A 24,391-nucleotide genomic window follows, 5' to 3' on the forward strand; every position below is an offset into this window, starting at 1 on the left:
ATACTGATGCTCTCAACAGAGGAAGAGACAAAGAATCAAAACTCATCTTGAGCTGAAAAAGCTTCCAAGTTAGAGGATATAGGTCAGACTGAAACGTTGAGAGATGATCGAACTATCATTAATCTGCTCTTTAGAAGGAAATTATCACCTTTTGAAAAATTCCTTCCGAAAGAAAAAGGATTTTTTTTTAATCAAAGTGTTTGCATTACAGAAAGAAATATCTGCTGTGATTTTCCAGTGTCCATTCTCTATGGCTTCAAATAATTCCCCTTCATGGCAGGATATAATAGCAACATTAAGCAGAAGGTATTTTGTTGGCTCATTGAAATCTAAACTAACTTAATAGTTTAGACACTTCTTATATTCTTAATTTCTCAATACTACTCCCTCCTTTTCTATTAATGGTTGTTTGTCTTTTTTTAATCTTACAGTGGGAGTACCCACACTGCCAGACACATGCCAATGCTCTCCTTTCTTTTGCCACCTTAAGAAGGATTCTGCATGGTGGATCTCCCTCTGCGTTTTCCTCCCTTCACTGCAGGACATCCACCAGGACAATGCAGGAGATATCACCAGGATCTGTGAAGGTCCTTGTTCCAATGAGCAGTCAGGGAAGGCACTGCAATTCAGATTCAAGAATGTACATTTAAACAGCTACAAAATATGTGTCTATATGCAAGGTAGGCATCTAAAATTCCCTTACACTTAATGGAAGTATAGATTCTACTCAGTTTTCTACACATGACTTTGCTAATTGATATGGTCTCAGGAAGCTTGTTTGGCTTTTGTTTACTGGACTAGAAGGACTCTGACGCCCCATACGTCCTGTGTGATATCCACAGGGGGACAGCTGATGATGATACAAAACTGGTGGAAGATCCACAGCATTCTGGATCAGGAATCTGAACCCAAGGAGGATACTGTAGGGAATCTCAAATGGCTCTGAAGTTAGGAAAGACCTAAGTCTCCACTCCTGTATCTCCTTGAATCCCACAAAACTGGAACCTAGATACACAGCTCATGTGTAGACATTTCAATTTAGGTGTCTGAAGGTAAGGTTTAGCTCTCACATAGCAGACATAATCTCTGCTCTTTTTCATGTACATGAATTAAAATGCTTTATACCAAAAGTGAGTATTAAGCTCTTAATGTGATGTATGAGGCAGATAGTACCAACAGATAGAAAAATGAAAAATAATGATAAAACACCAGTTTAAGATTATGGTTCAAATGCATGCAACCATATTCTTACATAATCTTATCATTTTTGATGATGATGAATATGGAATACAAACATAGGAAATTTAACAATGTCTACACAATCAGTCTGAATACCCTTGGAGACAGTCTTTGGAGACAAATTCTACTGGTTCCAGATCATTTTATATGAGTTGTTTATCTAGTCTCAGATAAGGCTACTAAATGTATGAAGAAAGATCAATGAAAGGCAGTGGTGACTATTTAGTTATCAATCATATTTATTTTTAAAAAACAATAATTTTGTTGTTCAAATCCAGTTGTGGCTTGTTCAGTCCAATTCAAATATTTTACCTTCTATAGAAAAATGAGAATGAGAATGAAATTAGGGATAGAATTCACGCATACACACATCTTAGCTAATAGCTTAGAAACTTATTGTACCCTCAAAATGAATTTGAATAGTACTTTTGTGTGAAGATGTCTTTCTCTTGATCTAGTAGATGTGTCCCCTCTTTGTCCTCTTTCGTTCTGACATTACTAATGAGTTTGTATTTCCCTTCCTTAATTCTTTTTCAATTTTGTACTTGGAAAACAGACATAATATTATTTATCACACAGATATTTTTTGGTACACATTGTATAGACTTAGAACGTTTCCAGTCACATTTTATCTTTTTTTCTGAAATTCACCCACGCATTTCCACCATGTTATTAAAGATGAGTTTAAATGTAGTTTATTTGATGCATTGGTGAATGCATTACTTCATTAGGAAACCTCATGGAAATTCATGTGCTTAATGCTAAAGTGCCTCCCATCCCACACCCATTTCAATTAAAGTGTGACATTGACACAATCTTAATGCTCTCAACTGCTCATTTGACACAATCTCATGCAGTGATATCTCACCAAAACAGGAAGCTGCTTTCGCATCTCGTTTGCATTATACATTCATTTTAAGATTAGTCACATGGCTAATGAGCGTCTTGGAGGCTGTCCAGTTTGCTACACTATGTCATGCTTCCTTTCCTGCCACTCTACTTGCATTAACTCTCTGTGATATTGCCAAAGACTGTACAGAGTGTAAATTGCTTTTATCCATTTGTTCCAGAAAATGATCACATCCACTGCCGCTTGGAAATTGTTCCCATTGTTGACTACAATTAAATATTAAACGTGCACTGAAATAATTTCATTTTCATGAAGTGCTAACCTCTGAAATTTACCCACGTATGGTCTACTACTAAAAGAATTTTGTCCTTCTCCTCCCCATTTACTTCCAAAATTAATATGTTTCTGTCTTAAAATTCAGAACCGCAATGTTTTAACCCTCAAATTCAGTCATTATTCCCACTTTATCTTGAAATTTCATTACACTCAAAGTGACAGCATTAAAATTAGCACTTCAGATATCATTTAATTTTTTAATCAATGTTTATATTTTAAACAAATACTGACACATCTATTTGTGTATTTATGTGTACATACATTTATTTATATCTGTATAGTCTGCAATTTGAGTTTATCAAGACCTTATCTGTTTTTTCAAACTAAGACATCCAACTAAAATAAAAAACAGTTTCATACATCAGAAGGGACCATTTATTGTCATTATTTATTTTGACACCATATGTCTTCTCCACACTGTACAGAGGACTGCTCTGAATGAATTCCTATTGGAAAAAAAATACACCACTTACAAAAAAAAAAATCAACCAAAAACCACAGAACAAAAAGCAGCCTCTTCCCTCAAATAAATCCATATTAGTCTTTTTAAAAGTCCTGGACTTAAAAAAAAGTGTTAGACTATCCATCACAGTATCCAGTAAATTCTTCAAAAGTATAGGTATTCCTTCTGTAAATTATAAACACAGTTAAGAAAACATGTATATAATTCTAAGTCTATTCACATATCTTTTTTAGGATCAAAATTAGCACATTTGAAATCTATGTATGCATGATATACAAATCTATGAGCACAAGTATCACATAATGCAGCAACTGAAATATCCTTTTAACAAAAATTCTGCATCATCTCACAGTAGCATCAGCTTTCTGTGATCGAGATCTTTTGTAATATTTCAAAAATGTCAGTGGATAACGGAAAAAAAAAATATAAGTACAAAGCACCATTATATTTGACTTGTATATTTCTAATGTATTGCTAGAGATGAGTCACTGTAGAAATAGAAAACTGATGCATTGGTAAAATAGTGTTGAATCACAATGAGAAGGAATGACAGGGAAAGTCCATATTCCTAGGGACTGTCACAAAAGAGGGAAAAATAGTGCCTCTGATATTTTAAAGCTACATGATTATTAATACACAATGTTTAGGATAAATTCCTAACTGTGTGTTGGAGGGAAGGAGGAATGGGAAGGGGAAGCACATTTGATGGCATATTTAAGTGAAATGACTCCTCTGTATTCTCTGGTCAATAACAGTAAGTAATTTTCATTGTAGCTTCTTGTTGGACTAGATAAAACAGAAATACATGCTCATCTTTTGACTCCTCTTACAGCTCATAGTCTTACGAATTTACAGATAAAATAAAATAAATAAAATAAATTAAAATAAAATAGAAATAAAAAATAAAATAAAATAAAATAAAATAAATTTACAGATAAAATGAAATAAAGAAGAAGAAAAAAAATCTTCTAAAAAACCTTCAAAAGTCAACTGCCCACGGATGTACTTCTATGGAGGAAGAAATAGGCCAGGACATAAAAGGTATTCATTATACCAAAAGAACCAGACTATTGAGATGCAGAGAGATCAGTGATCTCAGACATAGCTGAAAAACCTGTGTTCAATTTTCTGTGTTGCCAGTCTGCCAGAGTGAAAGTACATTTGTTATGTGGCCTGTTTCTTTCTGTCCTCATCATTTGCTGCTGGGTTTCTCTAAGAAACAAAACTCCAGCTAGACTGTGCACTTTTCTGCCCCAACATGCTTAACTCCCTCGTGACACAAAGCATCTATTTGTGGCTCGCTCCTTGCAATCTTCAAGGAATAACGTCCCCTCTGGTAGCTCCTGGTATCAGCACACCCTTGGTCCTGGATATGCACACTATGGATCACCTTTTCTTCTGACAGTCCAGAAAATTCTCTAGAACTGCAATATTTTATTAGACTGATGGAAAATAGTTAGAATATGCCTGCCAGTGGATGTACAAAAAAAACTGAGATGAATTATGTGATTTGAAAACAGATTCCCAAAAGTAGGAATAGCAATCTTAATAGTATATACTTTTTCAATGTACTGAGATTTTTAATGTATTTGTGTGTTACTATAAGTCCTTCTATTTGTTTTTTGGTTTTATGTCCAATTTTGAGGGGTCATACCACATATTTATCCAAGAGGTATGTACTTAGCCCAGTATTATACTCTACAGTTTAGTACATGTTTTAGAGCCTTTCTTAGGATGTTCTCAGCATGTTCTGGGAGACGAAAGTGCTGAACAGATAAAACACAGAGTCATACTTGCAGTTCTGCTTCTAGCCAGCCTTGTGAGTTTGAATTCAACATTTCATTTCTCTGTTCTCTATCTCCCTCTTTCTTCTCCTATTTAGAGTGTTGGTTTTACAGAGCAGAAGCTCTCTTACTCAAGGAGACCTTCATCTTGATTAGGTCCTCTAGGCATTCCTGCAGTATGTACTTATAATGCATCATAAGCTTTCCTTCTCTTTATGATTATCTATTATTCATATTGTGGTAGTGTCTAGAGACCAATAAGTTAAGATTATGGCAAGATACAATATATGGATAAATACAGATGGCAGGTGGATAGCTAATAATAAAGATGGGTGTATGTACATAATAAAATGGTGTCAGTAACTACTAATGGTCCTCTTTTCCAATTAGATCTAATGATTATTTTTTTCCTGAGTGTAACAAATTAATTTGTAGAAATTCCATAGTAGTTTTACCTTCTTTAGAGTTTTAGAGTTGACACATCTCATTTTTATTTTGTAATATTTTTAATGGTTATAAAATTACTAATGACATGCAGAGTTTATACTTTTTTTTTGTCTTTTTTGGTATCATTAAAATACCACAATTTACCAGGACTTAATACCCAGGAAATGTGGAAAACTATAGAAATAACAAATCAAAAGAAATACTGCCATTAGCTGCCCTACTTAACAATGCAGTAATTTTATAGAAGTTAAACCTTAGTTTGAAATATTTGAAATTTTAAAGATAAAATTTGAAAAGAGAGCAAAAAATGTTTTGGCTGAAGAGATTGGAAAAAACCTTTTTTTTCCCCAAATCAATCTATGTAAATACTAGTATTTTTAGTGCTTCCCACCTATGAGGCCCAACTTCTGCCATCTTCCCCTAACTATAATGAAATATTTCACATAGATAGTCTGTAAAAATGCAAGAGCTTTTCAGTATAAGTTTAACTAACTAATAAAGCAACCCTTAAATGAATAAACATTCAGTTGTGTTGATTTCTACCTCTGTGTTTCATACATTTTTTACTACATTCATTCATATTAATACGAAAAAAACCCCTAATCTTTTGACAACCTTTCCTGACGTCATAGAGTCATAGAATGTTTGAGGCTGTCAAGGACCTCTTTAGGCCACCTATCCTAAATGCCTGCCTTAGCAGGGCTTCCGAGAACAGTCTGCCCAGGACTATGTCTATACAGTTTTGAGTATCTCCAAGGATGGAGACTCTACAACCTCTCTGGGAAACCTATGCCAAAGCTCTCCAATACTGGGGAGCCCAGAACTGGACACAGTATTCTGGGTGGGGCCTCAGCAGTATTGAGCAGAGGGGAAGCATCACCTCCCTCAACCTCCTGCCAACACTTCTCCTAATGTAGTGCAGGATACCATGACCCTTCTTTGCTGCAAGGGCACACTGCTGGCTCATGCTCAAGTTGATGTCCACCAGGTACCCAGCAGAATGTAAGCAGATGACACCCAGTACCACAATAGGAACCAGGGCAGTTCAAGGCATTAAATTACTTGGGTTTATACCCTGTAAATATCTTCCAAATTTATACCCAACTTAGAAAGAGGAGAAACATTCCAAATGTTTTAATGAGACACAATTTTTGCCACAGCCATTTTGAATTAACTGCTTTAGAAACAGATATTCAGTTCAGTCAACCAGAATTCATTCCAAATCTCTCTTCCAGCTCATTGTTCCATGGTACTCCAGCCATATCATCATGCAAAGGTCAGCATCTAAAGATGATGACTTTCAGGGTATTGCAGATATATCTGAATATTTATCATTACTTAGGTTTATAATTCAGGAAAGTCCACTGGGCTTAGCAGAGTATGTGATACCAGCGCACAACTCCAGTATATGAAATTCACTAGCCACTTGGTTTTTCTAGAGAAGGTCAACTAAGATTTCAAAAGCAGGAAAGAGTACTAAAATAACAAAACCTTTAAAAACACACTCCAAACTGGAACTTCTACATTATTTTAGTATTTTGAAAGATTGCTTTTTATCTCATAAGATATTTTTTTGTTTCTGTGGTTATAAATGCACAAGCCATTAATAGTTAAAAAGCACAAAGCTACAAATTTGTTGTTGACAGATTTTGTACTAAGTATTTCAGGAAAAAAAAATTATGGTATGACCATGATACAATTTCATTGTCATCACAAACTTAAGTTTGAATCTAAAGTTGAGAAATCTCGTGTCTAAGTGCTATCTAGGAGCAGCTTCTCGCTGTATGACAATACTGAATAAGCAGAGACTGAAAGGGAATTAAAGACAATAGTTTCTACTCACCTATAGTTGGATCATGATAGTCAGGGAACCGATGGCTTATGAACTGCATTGTCATTGCTGGAGAGGAGAAATCAAAAAGAATGATATTACTGTCTTTAAATGACAACAGGGAAAAGAACATGTACAGAAGTCACTCATCCAAGTATTAACTTAGAAAGTTGTTCAAAAGTTGGTCATGTCTACAGCTGCAAGAAAGCTTTGGCATTACAGTGGCAATCAAAGAATGGATAGCTGGAAAAAATTTGAATTAAGCTTCTTTATTTGTCTTCATTTCTTTCTTTTTTATCTGTGTTTTATCAATTGCTGTATTAAAATGTTACATCTTTTTAACACTTTGTAAATACTGTTAACCTGATATTGTCTACAGATAAAATTTGCCATGAATAAAAGATAAAATCTAATTTACAAGGCTCATACATAAACTTTTTCATGATGTTACAAAATGCCACTAACTGCAGTACCTGATTTGATTTCTGGTGCATTTCAAGAGTACCTATCTCATTAAATTTCATGTGGCAGACAAATGCTTCTGTTAACCACCTAGACCTTGGTTTCTTCTGAACACACTGTTTTATGGCTGAATATTATCTGCTTTTGGAAATGTTAAGAAAGTTTCATCAGTCTTCAGGAAAATTGCTTTGCATCATTTGGAACAGGTGGTGCTCTGGAAATGAAATTCCAATTTATATAGAAAGCCAGAAGTATGCGTATCCTGTCCAACCATAAGTTTCCAACATGCCATCTAAAGTTCATAGACTTTGAATAATTGTGCAAGTAGGTTTGGGTATTCAATGTTCGCCATCCGTTGATGTCTTTCCTTAGCAGTTTTAATCTCAGCTCATTTGAAAAGTAAAAGAATATACTTAACACTGACAGATGTGAAGAAAAGACCTATAAAAGTGAAAGATGTGAATTACAGTTGAACAGAAGGGGAGAAAAAATAAGACCTAAGATATTTTTAAAATATTGCTTGATTTCTAAACCAATTTCATTATTTTAATTTTTTATATTTTTAAATATAAAATTCCACTATAGTTGCTATATGACCATTTGTTTAAAAAAAAGTATTCCACCTGAGTGATAAGTCACAACACATTAAACCAAATATGAGATTCTGCCTTGTGTCTTGAACATCTCAGTTACCTACAAAATCAGAAGTTATAAATAAGAAATGTGACATTTAAAAAGTTCTGCACATAAACACACCCGTATTTAAAGCAACATTGTTTTAGTTTAGTGTTTTTCCTCTTATACTTTCAAAAATGAGGAGGTTAAGGAGATAGTTTTACAAAATGATACAGACAAGAAGTATTAAACATTTATTACCATGTTAATAAATCATTGCATCTTTAGTGTAGACAAATATAAATGTTTAGAAGCAGCATTATAAATTCATAGTAACTCAGAGACGGTAACTGTGTTAAAAAAGCTCATTCGGTCTATCCATATTATGGGAGGAATAAATCTACGTGCAGTGACACTCATGTCTTCTGTATTATCTGTTGTTAGATGCATTTCTTTTAAGTACTGTGTATGTTTGGACACTTTCATTTCCAGGACACCTGTTTTTTTAATCATGACAGATTTTTAGGCACCTCCATCTGATAACTATTAGTGGCTTATGAAGAATAAATTGATGTTTAATATGATCTGCCTAGTTTTCTCTGGGAAGCAGAGACAGTTACCAGAGATGCTGTTCATATGGTTTAAGCCTACACATTTTGAGCTTTCTGAGGGCCTGTAACAGAAATGAATTTAATTTGTTTCACTACCTGTGGTTTTTTCTTGCCAAACTCTTTTTTTTTTTTTTTTTTTGAAATAAAAAAAAGCTACTAAATACTATTCTGTATCTGATCTCATTCTGTTTCCTTTTGGAGCTATACCTGCTCCAAATCAAGCTGAATCAACTGAAATGAAAATTCTCAGAGGATACCCAGAACTCATGGTAAACATTTTTTCCTCTCTCCTGAGACAATCCTAAATCAATACATCGTTTACATCCTCATTGAATCCACAGGAGGTAAGAGGATGGAAATAATTTGGAACTCATTTTCTGTTGTAAGCTGCAAAATATTAGCCACTAGGATGTGTAGAATTTATGTCCCCCAGACCACTCTCTGTGTGTCAATATGTATCTTCAGAACCTTCACAGGAACCTAGGTCGCAGAAAATGCTTTAGATACAGATCAGTAGAGCAACTTCTGTCTTGTAATATCAAGTGCAACAACACTGACAACACTGACTTCTATATACCTGATCCTAGTCCAGAGCTCTATATGGGCTGAGTTGACTATATACAAAATTAATTGGGGGAGGTATAGAATTTGAGAAAGGTGAGAGAAACTCTCAGCATAATGACATGAAATTATCTTACAATCGGCTGGCTAGGCAAATGGTGAATAAAAGCTTCCTTTTAAACGCATTTTGTCCCAAAACTGCTTGCACAACAGCCCTTTGTCAAAGGCTCCCAGTAATGACCAGGGATAAGGAATTCTTTGGCCTCTTTAGTGCTTGTCACATTTTGCATTGGAATGACGGAGTCACGGAATCATGGGATTGTCAGAGTTGGAAGGGACCTCTAGAGATCATCTGGTCTAACTCCCCTGCTACTGTCCCAAAACAGGTTACATGGGTTTGTTTTCTCAGACAGAAGGAATTGAGCTACATTCTTGGATCTTTTTAATCACTGAATTACAATGTAAAATAAGGAAAACGGTGTATAAGAGCTGAGATTTGCAACCATCTTACTCTGTGTGTTCTTTAAAATAACAATTAATGTTTTTAATTAAATCCTAGTGAACACTAGTGCCGCAAGCATTTTTGAAGCAGGCATAACAGACTGCTTCCCATAAAGGAAAGGAAAAATTAGTTTTTGGCTTTAAATAGCCAGCTCCATGAGGATGGAGGGAAAGGAAGTATCAAAACCTCAAGTCTGATGTACAACAACAGTCGTGTCCAGACTTACCCGATATTCCACAGTCTTGGCTGCTGGACATGCAGAAATTAGTTCTGATTCATGGTCAGAAGTTGATGGAATGCATTCCAGAGAATAAGAAGGCTCAATCACCACTGGCATGAAACCACACAACTCATATGGAGCCTCAGGAATTAGATAGTCGCTTACAACTAGCTTTGTCTGGTATCCCCAACAGGACAGCTGGAATACACTGGCTTCTCTGATACTAACATCAGATCAAGAGTAATTTTTGAGAGCAAAATAATTTTGAAAATTAATACAAAAGTGGTATGGATATTCCATGCTGCTTTATGAAAATATTCTTCTTGGTTTCTCCTTTTTTCTTATCCATTATAATTTTTTTTTCCATATAAATTAACACACCTACCTAAACCAAGCGATCATCAGATATTTTTGTGACCATTTTCATGTGTAAATCCAAATAAAACTGCTTCAAATTTTTACAAATGTATAAATTAGAGGTGTTTAACTCTGATTTATACCACACACAAAGCACTGTATCAAAATGTGGTTTTAAATCAGGATATTAAAAATCAGAATAAATATATAAGGCTGATATTAGAAAAAATATGCATGCATGTAAAAGCAGACTCAGTTAAAAAATGATGAAAAACCAAATCAAACCAAAAAAACTTTTAATCCATAAGGTATATTGTGAAACATTTTTAATTGCAAGTTGCCTGAAAAATTTTAATGAATCTTTTATAACAGAGTGAAGATCATTCCACTTAAATGGGACATGTACATCACATGGCAGCTATGATGAGGAAAAGGATCATTGTTTCAGATGAATAGTATCTTCTTTATATCCATCTGTGGTTAAGCAAGTGCAGATTGCCTCTGCTGAATAAATGTAAGCCTGGTATGCATGCGTATGTTAGATTTAAAGTTCTCATTTGTTTTCAGAATAAAAAAGCAGTTCAGATCCTGCATTTAAATTTAGTTGCTTCCAATTATGCTTACCCAATGCTCATTAACTATCTGGAAAGGTATGCATAATACCTATGCTGGCAATGAAATATAATTTTTTTCCATTAATAATAAACTTAGTCCTGTCTGCTACTTTCCATATAATTCCTAGTCTCTCCTAATAATATTTTATTTACCTCCCAGTAGGAAATGCCATGCTTAGAAACAGGCTGAGGTTATATTATTCTTTCTAAAACATCTTTTTGATCAGTGCAGCAATATGAATTTCCACATAAAGAAGGTATCAACTTTTTATGTGGTGGCCCACTAGACAACAGGAAAATACTTCAGTACCCATGCAGTTGTGGGAGCAGGTAGAGCAGAATCCCACTGTCCTTCCAATTTGTTCCAAATTTGACTTGTACTGGCAACTTTGAAAGTAGTCCTATAACTATTTTTCAAGGCCAGAGAGTATGTCGCAAGCTTACACAATATTCTTTAGGATAATAGTATCCCTGATGTGAATGTCTCATCCTGAGCTTCCTATGCCTCTTCATTCACCCAAGAACTTCCAGATATCCCTATTTTTCTGGGTGCTGTGTATGATCAGATATGGATCTGTTTCCAAAAGAATCTTCAACCTCATCACAAAATTCTACATTTATACAGCCTAAAAAAATTATCACAGTAGTTGCAACTCAGAGATCTGTGGCTCCTTAAGGTTGATTCACTTAAGTTTTGATCCAATATTCCAGTGGATCTTTAACTTATGCTTTTGTGAACATTGAGATTTCGAAGATGCCAGCACAGAAGATGGACTCAGGATATGTATATGTATATAAAAATAATATAATATAGTAAAGGTGGCAAAGAAGCTATGCAGTCTGAAAACAGAACAGTAGATCATTGTTAACAAAATGTGCACCATAGGAAGAGACTGTCACAGAAGAGAAAAAGTGATAGATATGCTAAAATTTTAAGAGACACCCTTGCTTCTATCAATCTGTAGAATTAAACAACTTTCCAAAAAAAATGCCAGGGCATGTTGAGCATGCTTGTTATTTCAGTTATATACGTTTGTCTATAACTAAATATATAAAAATGTTACAATATCAAAGTTAGACTATTTCAGCAACTAGAAAAACATTTTATTACTACTATTTAATCACTGAAATACTTGTTTGAACAGTTCTGGACTTTCTGATCATTTCACACCCACAAGACCCTGGATATCATCTTCTAAAATGTATTATCTTGTATGTATTATCTTGTATGTATCTATCTGAAATTATTATTTCAAATGTTCCTGCCTGAAAATTAGAATGTTGACTTGTGTTTCAGTGGCTTGGAAAAATGACACACATCCTTATAACCAACTCTTTCAGAGCTCATTCCTGAATTTTTAGATTGACTTGTCAAGTTAAAAGTCATTTGCAATCATTCTTCTGCCCATTGAATCTTATCAAATAGACTTTCTAATAACAATGTGCAAACATATGTATGATGAACAGCAAGAGGTGAAGACAGTAGTTTTTCCAAAATCTTATCTGCTCTCTGAATTGCATTGCAAAGCATGGCAACTTTGAAGTGCTAAAGGCACCAATAATGCCAGAATATAATTTTTTTGGGGGAAAACCCCAAAAACCTTAGAGAAACTAAATATGGTCTTAGGAAGATTTCATGTATGTTCAGCCCCTGAAAGTTTAATAAATCAAGGTAAAAGATAACCAAGAAAAATAAAAGCTGTTAAATCTAAAGGGAAATTTTTCTATGAAGCAAATGGCTATGTTAGCTATGAATAAATTTAGGCTACAAATTAGAAATATTAGTCACTAAATGAGGGATTTTCTGAGACAGAGTTCAAACATGGATGGAGGAGGCAAGAAAACTCTTTGATTTTAAGGTGCTTCCTAAGTGAAAGGATTGCCTTAAATTAGTGACTCAGAACATTCATTTGGAGGATTTTCCCCTGTATTCTCAATTTCAGGTGGGGAAAACATTAATTTAAGGTACGATATTTTAATAAAATGGCATCTATAATCAGGTCTTCAGCTAATGTTAGTGATGGAAATGAATGCTTGCTTTCCTAAGATATTATGTGCTTTTGATCTCAGATCTTTTATAAAGAGGATCTTGCTTTCCAGGGAGAAGTTTCCATATGGAAAACATTGCTTTGTAATAACCAGGGGTAACTTAAATGACCTTATGTTTATGATACACATGTATAGAGGAAAAAAAACCATACCCACACAATAATCTGAGAGAGCTTTACATACAATTCATGCAGTTAAAGCCAACCGATTTGCAGCCTTTGCTGTTTTGAACAAAATGTGTTGCACTTCTGAGGTACTACCCTTTTGTCCTTTTTCCTGTCCTGTATAACGAAATCTTATGAGATAGCAGACATCTTTATCAGACGACAGCCTTCCAGGTCACAAAAAGCTATGTGATTTTTTATTTTATTTTACATTTAGATCACAGTTCTCACATTCATAGATAATGTTCTCACATTCAAGTGCTCCACATCAGCATGAAACAAACATCAGCAACAATATCAAAGGTGCGAGAGGCTGGTTGATGTCAGTGGAGAGATCATCCAAATCAGCAGATTTCCATAATGACATGTAGCTAACTTGATTAGGTGGAGACCAATACCTGAATTTGGAAGAATATGTGAATCACCTGCTCCACACTGAAATCAGTGGGATGACCCATTTCCCATTGTTGAGATATGTGTAGTGTTAGGTCTGAGCACTGAACATCCATAGTGGCTGAAGGTTATGTCTACCAGAAAGTATATGACCAGCATCTCAAGAGTATCAATTTTGGTCAAAAAGACGAATGAGAGGAAGATTGATGTCTAATGCAGAGTAGTACAGAGTTTTATGAAATTTTAATAGTACAGGGAAGGCACCTAGGCAATATTATCTAGCAATAGAATATTTTTGCACATTGATTATAACTAATTATATTATTGTCCCATGATGTGGTAAATAAAAAATTCATTGCAGGATTAAAAACTTGGATTTATTTAAAACTGGTTCTAATAAACTCAAACATCTCACCCCATGATAACACACTCATCTTCATACTGCCAGAGAATATGGATATTTTCAAGCAGAAGTTTTCATATATTTTATTTTGTTCACATATCCTTCCCAAAACAACCACTACAGGCTAGATTTGTTGAAAGGATAACAGTCTAAAGGCCCCTTTGTTCTGGCACAGTACAGCCATTTTGACATTGTTACACCCCGTAAGAAATAGGATAAGAGCATTACCACATCATTTCAGGAAGGAATGCTGTAAAGTCTGTGAGCTGCAATTACTAATTTTGTAGGTATTATGATGTATTATTTAGTGAGTGTTGGCTGTGAAATGTAGGCAAGCTAAATTTTATTTCTTTGTGTTAAATTCATTCTGGTGTATTAGAAAAATACAGAAGGTTACCATACAACAATCTATTGCATATTCTACATTGCTGATACAACTTTGCTTTTTACACTGCTTTTTATTAAAATCATAGGTATTTTATTCACTTTTTGAAGTCAAATTCCACAGCAGACTGGTAAGCAGCAGAAGGGCAGAGTCTTAAAAGCCGTTAAGTCTTTTAAATTAAATCTGTCTTATTAGAATGAAAACCAAACACACACACACACACACACAAAAAACAGAACACAAATTTTAAGAGATAAAACTCAAGTTACTAGGACAGACAGAAGAGAAACAGTATATTTCTCCTTGTCCATTGAGTTGTCACAGATGGATCATTCTGTGAGCTTGTGTCGTCTTGGTCTTGGTTGAAGACTGAGTTGCAGAAAGCACGGCACAGGCTTCTGTGGTCCCTCGAAAAATTATTTCCATCTACTCCAAGACCTGTGCATCTTCTATTTGTTCCTGCCAGTTCTGACTCCATCTTGCATCCCATTTCCTCTCTGGGCACCCACACTTTCCTGCCAGGCAAGTCATGGTCTTTCTCTCCCTCCAGAGAGTCCCAACTAGATCCCTCATTTCCTTGTTAACAAAACCTAACAGACAAAACTACTAGGCAAATATGTTAAAATAAGTGTCTAAAGGAAAATAAACCAAAATAAGAATTTAATGTTTATAGTGACTGAAATAGGAGAGCTAGTTTTCTTTTTTTGGACTAAAGAACAAGCTAGAGATTTCTTCATATGGTTTTGTACCCTCTGTCATCATAAAGTAATAGCAGACTATAGTCAAAATATGCTGGGGTTGGTGGTAACAGAGCAAGGCAGAAAGTGGCTTTCTTTGGAGAGTACTCACAATCTTATAATTTCTCCTCTTGCATCAGAAGGAAACAAAGGACTTGATTCAGAAATGTATATGTTGTGGCATAATGTGATTCCAGCAAAAAATTAAGAAACTCTTGAGGAGAATAACTTCCTCAGAAAGAAGAGACAGAAAAAAAAAATTCTTCATTTTGTTTTGAGACCCACCTTGAACAAATAAATAGAAATCATTAATCATAGAATCATAGAATGGCTAGAGTTGGAAGGGACCTTAAAGATCATCAAGTTCCAACCCCCCTGCCATGGGCAGGGACACCTCCCACTAGAGCAGGTTGCTCAAAGCCTCCTCCAACCTGGCCTTGAAACCCTCCAGGGATGGGGCAGCCACAGCTGCTCTGGGCAACCTGTTCCAGTGTCTCACCACCCTCACTGTAAAGAATTTCTACCTAATATCTAATCTAAATCTCCTCTCTTCCGATTTAAAACTGTTACCCCTTGTCCTGTCACTACGCTTCCTGAGAAAGAGTCCCTCGCCAGCTCTCCTGTAGGCTCTCTTAAGATATTGGAAGGCTGCTATAAGGTCTCCCCGGAGATTTCTCTTCTCCAGGCTGAACAACCCCAGCTCTCTCAGCCTGTCTTCATAGGAGAGGTGCTCCATCCCTCTGATCATCTTCGTGGCCCTCTGCTCAACCCATTCCAAATGGTCCATGTCCTTCCTGTGCTGAGGACTCCAGAGCTTGACACAGCACTCCAGGTGCAGTCTCACGAGCGCAGAGTAGAGGGTTAGAATCACCTCCCTTGACCTGCTGGCCACACTTCTCCTGATGCAGCCCAGGATGTGGTTGGATTTCTGGGCTGCCAGTGTACACTGCTGGCTCATGTTAAGATTCTCGTCTACGAGCACTCCCAAGTCCTTTCCTCAGGGCTGCTCTCCAGCCATTCTCTGCCCAGCCTGTATTAATGCCTGGGATTGCCCCATCCCAGGTGCAGGACCCTGCACTTGGCTTGGTTGAATTTCATGTGGTTTGCGCGACCCCACCTCTCAAGCCTGTCCAGGTCCCTCTGGATGGCATCCCTTCTCTTCAGCGTGTCGACCATGCCACTGAGCTTGGTGTCATCAGCAAACTTGCTGAGGGAGCACTCTGTCCCACTGTCCATGTCTCCAACAAAGATGTTAAATAGCGCTGGTCCCAGTACTGACCCCTGAGGAAAACCACTTACAAGCATTAGATGGAAAGACATGAGTTCTCACTATTTCTCTGTGTGATCAGTAAAACAAACACATGTGCTAGGTATCGGTTACAGCTTTCTAGCAGGGACTGAAGGACAAAAAGAGAAATTGTGTAAAATTTCATCCTGGAATTGAGAAACTTTCAGGAAGCTTTCATCAAAAGTGCTCTCACTGCAGGAAAGTCCTAAGTCTTCTGAATCAGCACATTTTAGTGAAAAATGGTGTACTAAAAACTTCTAACATTAGTGTCTACATCCAGACTCAGTTCCTTCTGCAAAATAGGAAGGCAGAATGCACTGCATTGTAAAATTCATGTAGGAAATTCTGTTCGCTGTTTAAAGAAGCAGAGAAGCAGATGAGAGTTGTATTTATCTCCCATGTAAGAGGCATCATCATAAGGTGATACAAATTAATGATAAAGACAAGGTAGATTGCTACCACTTATGCACCGTTTCCTCCGTAGTATATCCCTGACCCCTACTAGAAAGGTCGTCCACAAAAATACTGAAAATTCCCTACCCTGCTTAGCTTATGCACCTTGAAAAGATGCATTAATAAACGGAAATGACTTCTGGTAAATGCTGCTATTAACACATTTTCCCACTGTTTTTCTTCCATCAAGATAAAATCAGTGAGAAAACTTAATGTGTCTTCTACTGTACTTCAGCTAGAAAATCCAATGGTAACTTAAGCCTTCCATTAGTGAGCAATCCAAAATGTAATGACATAAAAAGGTTTTAAACCAGAGTCCAGTATAATGTGATTTTTAAAACAGAACATATTGAATAAAGCTAGAAAGTCTCAGTTTTCATATATTATTTCAGAGAACAATAGAGCTGATCTTAAGCCATTACAAATAGACACATTTCAATTAAAGTCAATGGAAAAATCTCTTAATTTTACAAATGAAGTATAGTAAATGAGAAAAATAAAGGGTAGTTCTTTATGCAAGTCGGCCCTGGCTTGTAGCTACCAGTCTCAAGTAAGATTACCTCACTGTGAAAAAGACTTCCAAGGAAGGATAAAGTCATTTCATTCCATGGAAAGAAACCGCTCAGCAACCACATTTATTTCTCTCCCTTTTTGTAACTGCTGACATGTAGCCCTGTAATGATAACTTGAGATGCTCTGACTTGGTTTACTGCTGTTTCAGGTAGTGGTAAAATGACATTGTTTGCAGGTTTCCTAACATAAACTGGTGGTTAGCTCCTGTGATACCTTCCATGTGAAATTATACCCCATATGTCAAGCAGTGATGAATTGGCAGTGACAGCAGCTGTATTTTCTTGCGAGTGAGAGCATAGTTGCTGTTCTGTAATGTGGTACCAACTTTTCTGTACTTCAAACCTGTGGCCTGGAAAATTGATGACACATCAAAGAGGAAGATACAACTTTTCCATTTAACCCCTCACAGATGTCTCATTCGGGATTAAAACACAGCCCAGCCTTTTCTTTCTTTTTTTTTTTTTTTTTTTTTTTTTTTTTTTTTTTTTTTTTTCCTCACTAATGCTAGGATTTCTCCATATATCTGTTAAAGTCTTGTAAAGGACAACATCCAGATTCTTAGACATTGTTGGTACCTAATTCCCTTTAACTTAACAGAGTTTGGGTGTTTATTTGACCTTGCTGATCTGAACAATAACCTGCATCTCTGCCAAATTCAAATCTGTTTTTTTAAAGGTGTTGTTGATTTGAATGCTAAACTTGTTTCCTGTTGCTGAATGAACTTTAATTGAAATGAAAATGCTTCGTCAAGAGAAAGTTGACTTGGATGAAATTCAGGAAATTCAGAGGAAACTAAATGAAATAATCATAAATTTACTGTTTTAGGTTGATAGTATCAAAATTATTCAAAGTACAGAACTGATTTATTAATTTAACTGTTCAGTATTTTATAGTATCTTTCCTATATTTACACTTCTACTATAAATTATATGATTTATAGATAACTTTTCATCACTTTCATGACCTTTTTCAAATTTTGATATACTAAGGTAGCTTAGTAAAGATTTACTGTGCTGGCTTTCTCTTCAATGCAATATATAAACAAAATTTAAAATATTTACTTTTGCTCAGAAATTCCCTGACCCATTCTTTGAACATCCAACACAATTTTTCCAGTAATAATAAAGGTATTGAAATCATATTTAAAGGAATTAAGCTAAGAAAGAAGTATTTCTGAAAACAGATCTAAAGTCAGAAAAATGACACAAGGTCTTTGCTAAAATATCAATAAAGATTTTAATTAATCAAATATATTTGAGTATTCTCAGAATGCTGTCCTCGGCAATTTATTTACTGTAACAGGCAATTACTCATATACTTAAATTTATATTTTTCTCAATGGAGATAAATATCACATAATTTGCAGTATGTGAGTTTAAAAGTGTTTTTCACTACAGACATGACTTTGAACTGAACATATTTTCCTTGTCAGATTTCAGAGATGTTTCTCTCGCTGCTAATTAGGTGACACTTCACAATGAAGTCAAATCTGACACATTATCACTTATACCAACATCAATTCTCAATGTCTTTTCACAGTATTAGAAGAATTTCCATATGATTAGGGAAGAATGAGGCTCTTCAGTTGTTTACTCCCTGTGCATACACACATGCACACACACACAAATCAAAAAACCTGATAATTATGAACTGTTATTCGAAAAGAAAATCAAACCCTTGAGAAAGCCTGGAATTGAGGATAACAAGGTCTTCTGGATGGGGAAGAAGTAGCTCTGTTTTGTGACCAGCACCACTTAGAATATGGTTATGCAGGGAAAATTAAAAAGACAAAAGTAACAATATTGAAAAGAAATTGTTAAAATGAGACTCAAGTTCTGGGGCAATTCTTTTCCATTGTAAATCAACTCCAGGATTTACCACTCTTAGTACTTTTACAGTATTAAAATATGGATTTCAGTTGCAATATGATAAATGCAAGCAAAAGAAAAGCTATTGGTTTGCACTGAAGGCTCTGAAGGGCTGCAGGCTCTGTGTGCTGACCTTAGGTGGCTCCCAGCAACGAGTGCTGTCTTTCTAATTTCTCTGAGACACCATATTCTTCCTTGTGACAGTTGATGTATGTGTTTCACAGAGGATTGTCAGTATTGCTCAGAAGCAAGATACCTGAGAGGCCCTAAACATCCAGCTGTTAGGAACTGACCTCTGCAAATTTTAGACACTCTAGAATAAACATCCTACAGCTCTAAATATTGGCCTTAACATTTTAAGGACACAGAAAGAAATATAATAACTAAACATCTAGATACTTCAGAGGCTGAGTTCTCCCAGATACTGGGAAGAAGAGAGCTTGTAGATCTGGAAAACAATGTGCACTTTGGAAATATAACAATGGGAAATAATGAGCTCAAAGGACAGTACTGGCCCTAGGCTTTCTGTTACTTTTACTTAACAAAGACTCAATAACCACTGTAAGACTACTGAAGAAGGTTTTGTGGCCATGTGAATCTGGGGAGAGGTGTTTCTAACCTTTGGTTCTGCCATCAGATCTTTACCCTTTGGTTCTCACCAACATCTTTTTTTGCCTCAGTTTCCACACCTGCAAAAAAACCTGAGGCAACAACAATATAGAAAAAGAGCTCTGAGATTTACAGGATTGCTGTGTAAGATCTGTCTATGAATGCATTCTTTAACTATTTTGTTAAAATCAAATCAGTTACACCAAGAAATTTCTAAGAACAGACTTAACTAATCCCTTCAACATAGAGTTATCCAGCTGGAAGGAGAAGAATGGCATCAAACACTTTACACAACAAATATGACTTACTAGTACAAAGGAGACGAAAAAATTACAAAGTGCAAGGACAATAGAGTAAAATATCTAGATATCCTCTCATTCTCTTCCCCCCTCTCAAAGTAAAAACCCAACTGGATACTTACATCTCCCAAAAGGGCATTCATATTGCCTGACACATGTGCATGCTACATTATGATGATATATTGACAACAAGCACAGTTGCAAGACATGCTTGGGGATGAAAGGTAGCACTTCAGGCATTAAAAGAGGTGATTTATTATAGCATTAGGCTGACACTGAAACGGTCAGAAAGCTACAAAACATACAAAAGTTCTAGAGGACTGAGTGTAGTTTCATGGAGAAAATCTACATTAGCCTATTCAGGTTTCTACCCTCAGCATGAAAAGAAATTTTAAAGCTATCAATGCTAGCAACACAGAAAGAGTTCTCTGTGTTTTTCTTTTCCTACAGGTGGAAGACAATCGCTTATGACCCAGGAATGAGCTTCAGAATACTTAGGTCCGTACAACAGGCTGAGTCTCAGTCTTTTATCCTTCTGGGCTAAACTTACTTTCATGTGTTTCATAATGCGCTTTCTGTCCTTGATGCTCTTGTCATTTATTCTCGTGTGAACCTAGCTGTCTCAAGGATTTATGGTGCGATATATCACCTTAGCTTGATGGGTGACAGAAGCTGTATTTGGTGACCCTAGACCTTTCCATGCAAAACCAACAGCAGTTAAACCAAAACAAACCTCAAAAACTCTCTCTGCTTTCATACCCTACAACAAGCCAACAAACACCCCAGAATGGGCTTATAGGAATCCCCCAAAATTGCCTCATATTAGAGGCAAAATTGTTCTAAGGACTTCTGGAGGTTAATTAGGAATATGTTGGGATGGGACTGATGAGTAAAAATATTTCTTTGAACTGTGAAAAAAGTCCTTAAAACCAAAAAGATCTTGTCCAGACCATAAAAAGACATAGATATATTTAGTCATTTCTAGATTTTCCTGAAAAGTTGTTCCATAATCAAGAACAGGAAAAACTTTGCCCTATGGTTAGAAGCTGTGCTTTGTCTGGTCCATGGCAGGACTGGAATTTATGTTTTCCCAGTTCCTGCAGTAATTATAAAACTGATATTTTGTCTTGGTGGTGCAGTGGCATCATCACTCAGTTCCCTTAAGATAAGGATTTGGCAGCTGACCGGGAAATGGCAGAGTAAATTTTCAAGACTGTGATATGTCTATGACTACTTAAACCACAAAGCAACACAAAGCTTTAGGTTATAACAACTGGAACTGTCTCCCGAGGCATACTAAAAAGGGTTTGGGAGGGTATCAGTGAAGAAGATGTTACTAAAATACTCCATATCCTAAGAATGTGATGACACTGTGCTATGCTGATTCAGAAATGAGTCAGCTCAGTTACCAGAGAAGAGGAGAATCAGGTCCTTTTTGAAGGTACTTGCAGTGATTTAGATGTGACAGAATGACTCATCTGTCAGCAGTGGTTTAGTCAGCAAAGTCTTTAGCTCAATGGCAAGTATTTATAACTGGAAAATAAAAGGAGGTAATGAAAATTAAGTAAGCAAAAAAGATCTGGATGTAAAGCCTGTTCTATAAAGTCCAAGTAAGAGGTCATCACTTCCATAAACCTAAATATCATTTTAATGTTAGTATCTGTCCAAGTCCAACTCACTGTACAATGTGTTTTATGCATTTCTGTCTGTTCCTGATTCAGAGAGTGTAAGTATGCTGCAGCACTCAACTAAGCAGACTGATAAATCTCTGTTCATTGCCCATGAAAATAATTTTTTCATCCATACTATTTCCTTCAGTATGAATTTTATTTCAGTTTTAGATGGCATGCATGATAAGAATTGGGACCTTTCCTTTTGAGAGATTCTTTCATAAAGCTTTTGAAGGACACAAACCAAGATTCACAGAAATCAATGGGAGCTTCACTGATATTAGCAGGTGTTTCATTAAAGTCTTATTTCCATAAAGCTTTTTCCACAATGTTCTTGAGCAAAAGCAATTAAATATCTTTGAAAGCAATTATAATGGGTGAAATTGTAACTCCACTGAAAGGGTAGCAAACTTTTCTTTGACATTATTTGGGTTGAAATTTGTCTGATATCAATGTATGACTTTCCGGTTGTTTTCTTTTACATTGTATAAGTGCATGCATTCACTCCCTATATTTTTGCTTTGATACAAATATATTTTCACACTTCAAAATTTTGAATGGTTTTCTAAATGGAAAAAATAGAAGAAAAATCTAAAAGCACAACCTTCTCTTTGTAGTTTTTTAGTATAAAAATGAATCAACTAATGATCTACATTTTTTTCTGCTGAGAAACGTCTTTTCTTGCAAAGAAAATTTTATAAACACTCAGGTCTAGAACACAGTTATCTCTAGGAAGCTGTGTTATTGAAAGGATCTAAAATTTCAGTGAACTGTAGAAAGACAGCACAAAGTCTAAATATAATGACATCTTTTATTATAGGTTTTAAAATCCTTTTTGAACATCGGCATCTACCTACCTCGCAAATACAGTCATAAAAGCTTCTCTGTGAGTTCAATTCAAAGATCTGTCTAGTTCAGCACTTTCTCTCCAAATATAGGTAGGCAGGAGAATATAAGAAACCCAGGAGGTTTAAATGCACCCAGGCAGAAAATGATCTTTTCCAGGACATACTTTTCTACCACCCACATTCAATGGTTTAGGCACTTTCTAAACAACACATCTGTACCAATGTTCTGCCATCAGATTTCACATCTGAGCATAATAGAGTTGCATCTGGTAGTTTCTTTGACCCATCTGTCTGTCCTCCATGAGGATAGCTCTAAATCAGTCTGCAATAGATATATTCAGCTAAGACAAAAAAGAAAGGAAGTTATACAGGATGTTCAAATCTGTGCATAGCCAAAACTCAAGCAAATATAAAGTTTGTATGTCATGTCAAAATTACTTTCTGGCAACTACAAATTTCACTTAATGACCAAGCCAGTGCAAGAGCAGTTAATGGATATCTTGGATCTCAGCTAGGTATTTTTACTCAATAGCTTACATTTCTTCTCAGAAGTGTTTTTTTTTCTTTTTTTTTTTTTTTTTTTTTTTTTTTAATAAGGCAAAATTATGTTGATATAAATAAAGGCAAATATTTGTTGAGGGGTAGGATATGAAGTAAAAAATACCTACAAAAATGACTTCACCTTCCAATTTCTCATCAGAGTGATCTAATCCATTAGGTGCTTCATCACATAAGAGCTGAGTAGGATACTGGTCGTATGAGTGACCCTGGGTTTTTCACTTTCACTCTGTAGGCTGTACTTTTCTCAAGTGTAAAATGGGCACAGTGATACTGTTCTACTTTGCAACCTGAGTTTTTTGTTCTACTATGGAAAGAGGTATATGAAAACTAAATTTTACCAAAAAAAAAGCCATGTTTTATTTATTTCATACAGCCAGTCTGCTTTTGTGTTTATGGAAATTATCATGGATGAAATCCTGATTGCACTAAGGCCAGTGAGTATGGATGTGAATTTATTTTATTTCCTATGTCATAGTCTTCTTATCTCAGAAGAATTTGGTATCAGATTTCTCCTTACTCTGATACACCATTTGAACAAATTCATTTAAGATCTTTGTATTTGTAAACTTGACAAAGATGTCTGGAAACAGACAGAAAAAAATCAAAAAAGTGGAAACAATGCAGCAATAAGACATAGTAAAAGTGAATTAAAATTTTAGTTATGATATGTATATCAAAATTTATACATTTTATAATGCATGTTCAATGCTACTTCTAATCATATATGCTTTTGTCAAGACCAGAGAATTTGCTTTACTTTTAAGGCAATGAGGTTATTTGTTTTTTAAAGATAAAATGTGAATTGTCAAAACTGGGTATAATCTGATCATCTGCAAAATCTAACGATCATCAGTGAGATCTGTTGTTATAATTTTGAAATGAATACCATTGTAAATCAAATCAAATCCAACCAGAAACTACTCTTTATAGAATAAGATTGATAAACTGTTTAAAATATATATATTTAGAAATTAGAGTAAAGTCTCCTTAATATACTTCAGTGTTTTGAAACATTTATATATCCAATATATTTTTATCTAGAGAAAAGAAACTTTTAAAACAACTAAATATTGAAATATACTACCAGCCTTGTATATCATCTTGATAAATGGTTAATAGGGTGGCACAAATAAAACTAAAAGGTTTTTTACTTATTTTACTGTAGCTGGAACAAACTATATAAATATTCCATGAAACAA

General features: G+C 35.4%; 1 protein-coding gene across 1 annotated transcript in view; it reads right to left on the bottom strand.

Moving 5' to 3' along the window:
* Window positions 1-24,391, bottom strand: part of RIT2 (Ras-like without CAAX 2) — a 188,152-nt gene that overhangs the window by 127,057 nt on the left and 36,704 nt on the right. The window contains exon 2 of the mRNA XM_014949364.1: window positions 6,963-7,019. Coding sequence (XP_014804850.1) covers window positions 6,963-7,019 — 57 coding nt within the window. The remainder of the gene's footprint in view (window positions 1-6,962; window positions 7,020-24,391) is intronic.

This window comes from Calidris pugnax, unplaced genomic scaffold, assembly GCF_001431845.1.
Source record: "Calidris pugnax isolate Ruff unplaced genomic scaffold, ASM143184v1 scaffold144, whole genome shotgun sequence".
Lineage (NCBI taxonomy): Eukaryota > Metazoa > Chordata > Aves > Charadriiformes > Scolopacidae > Calidris > Calidris pugnax.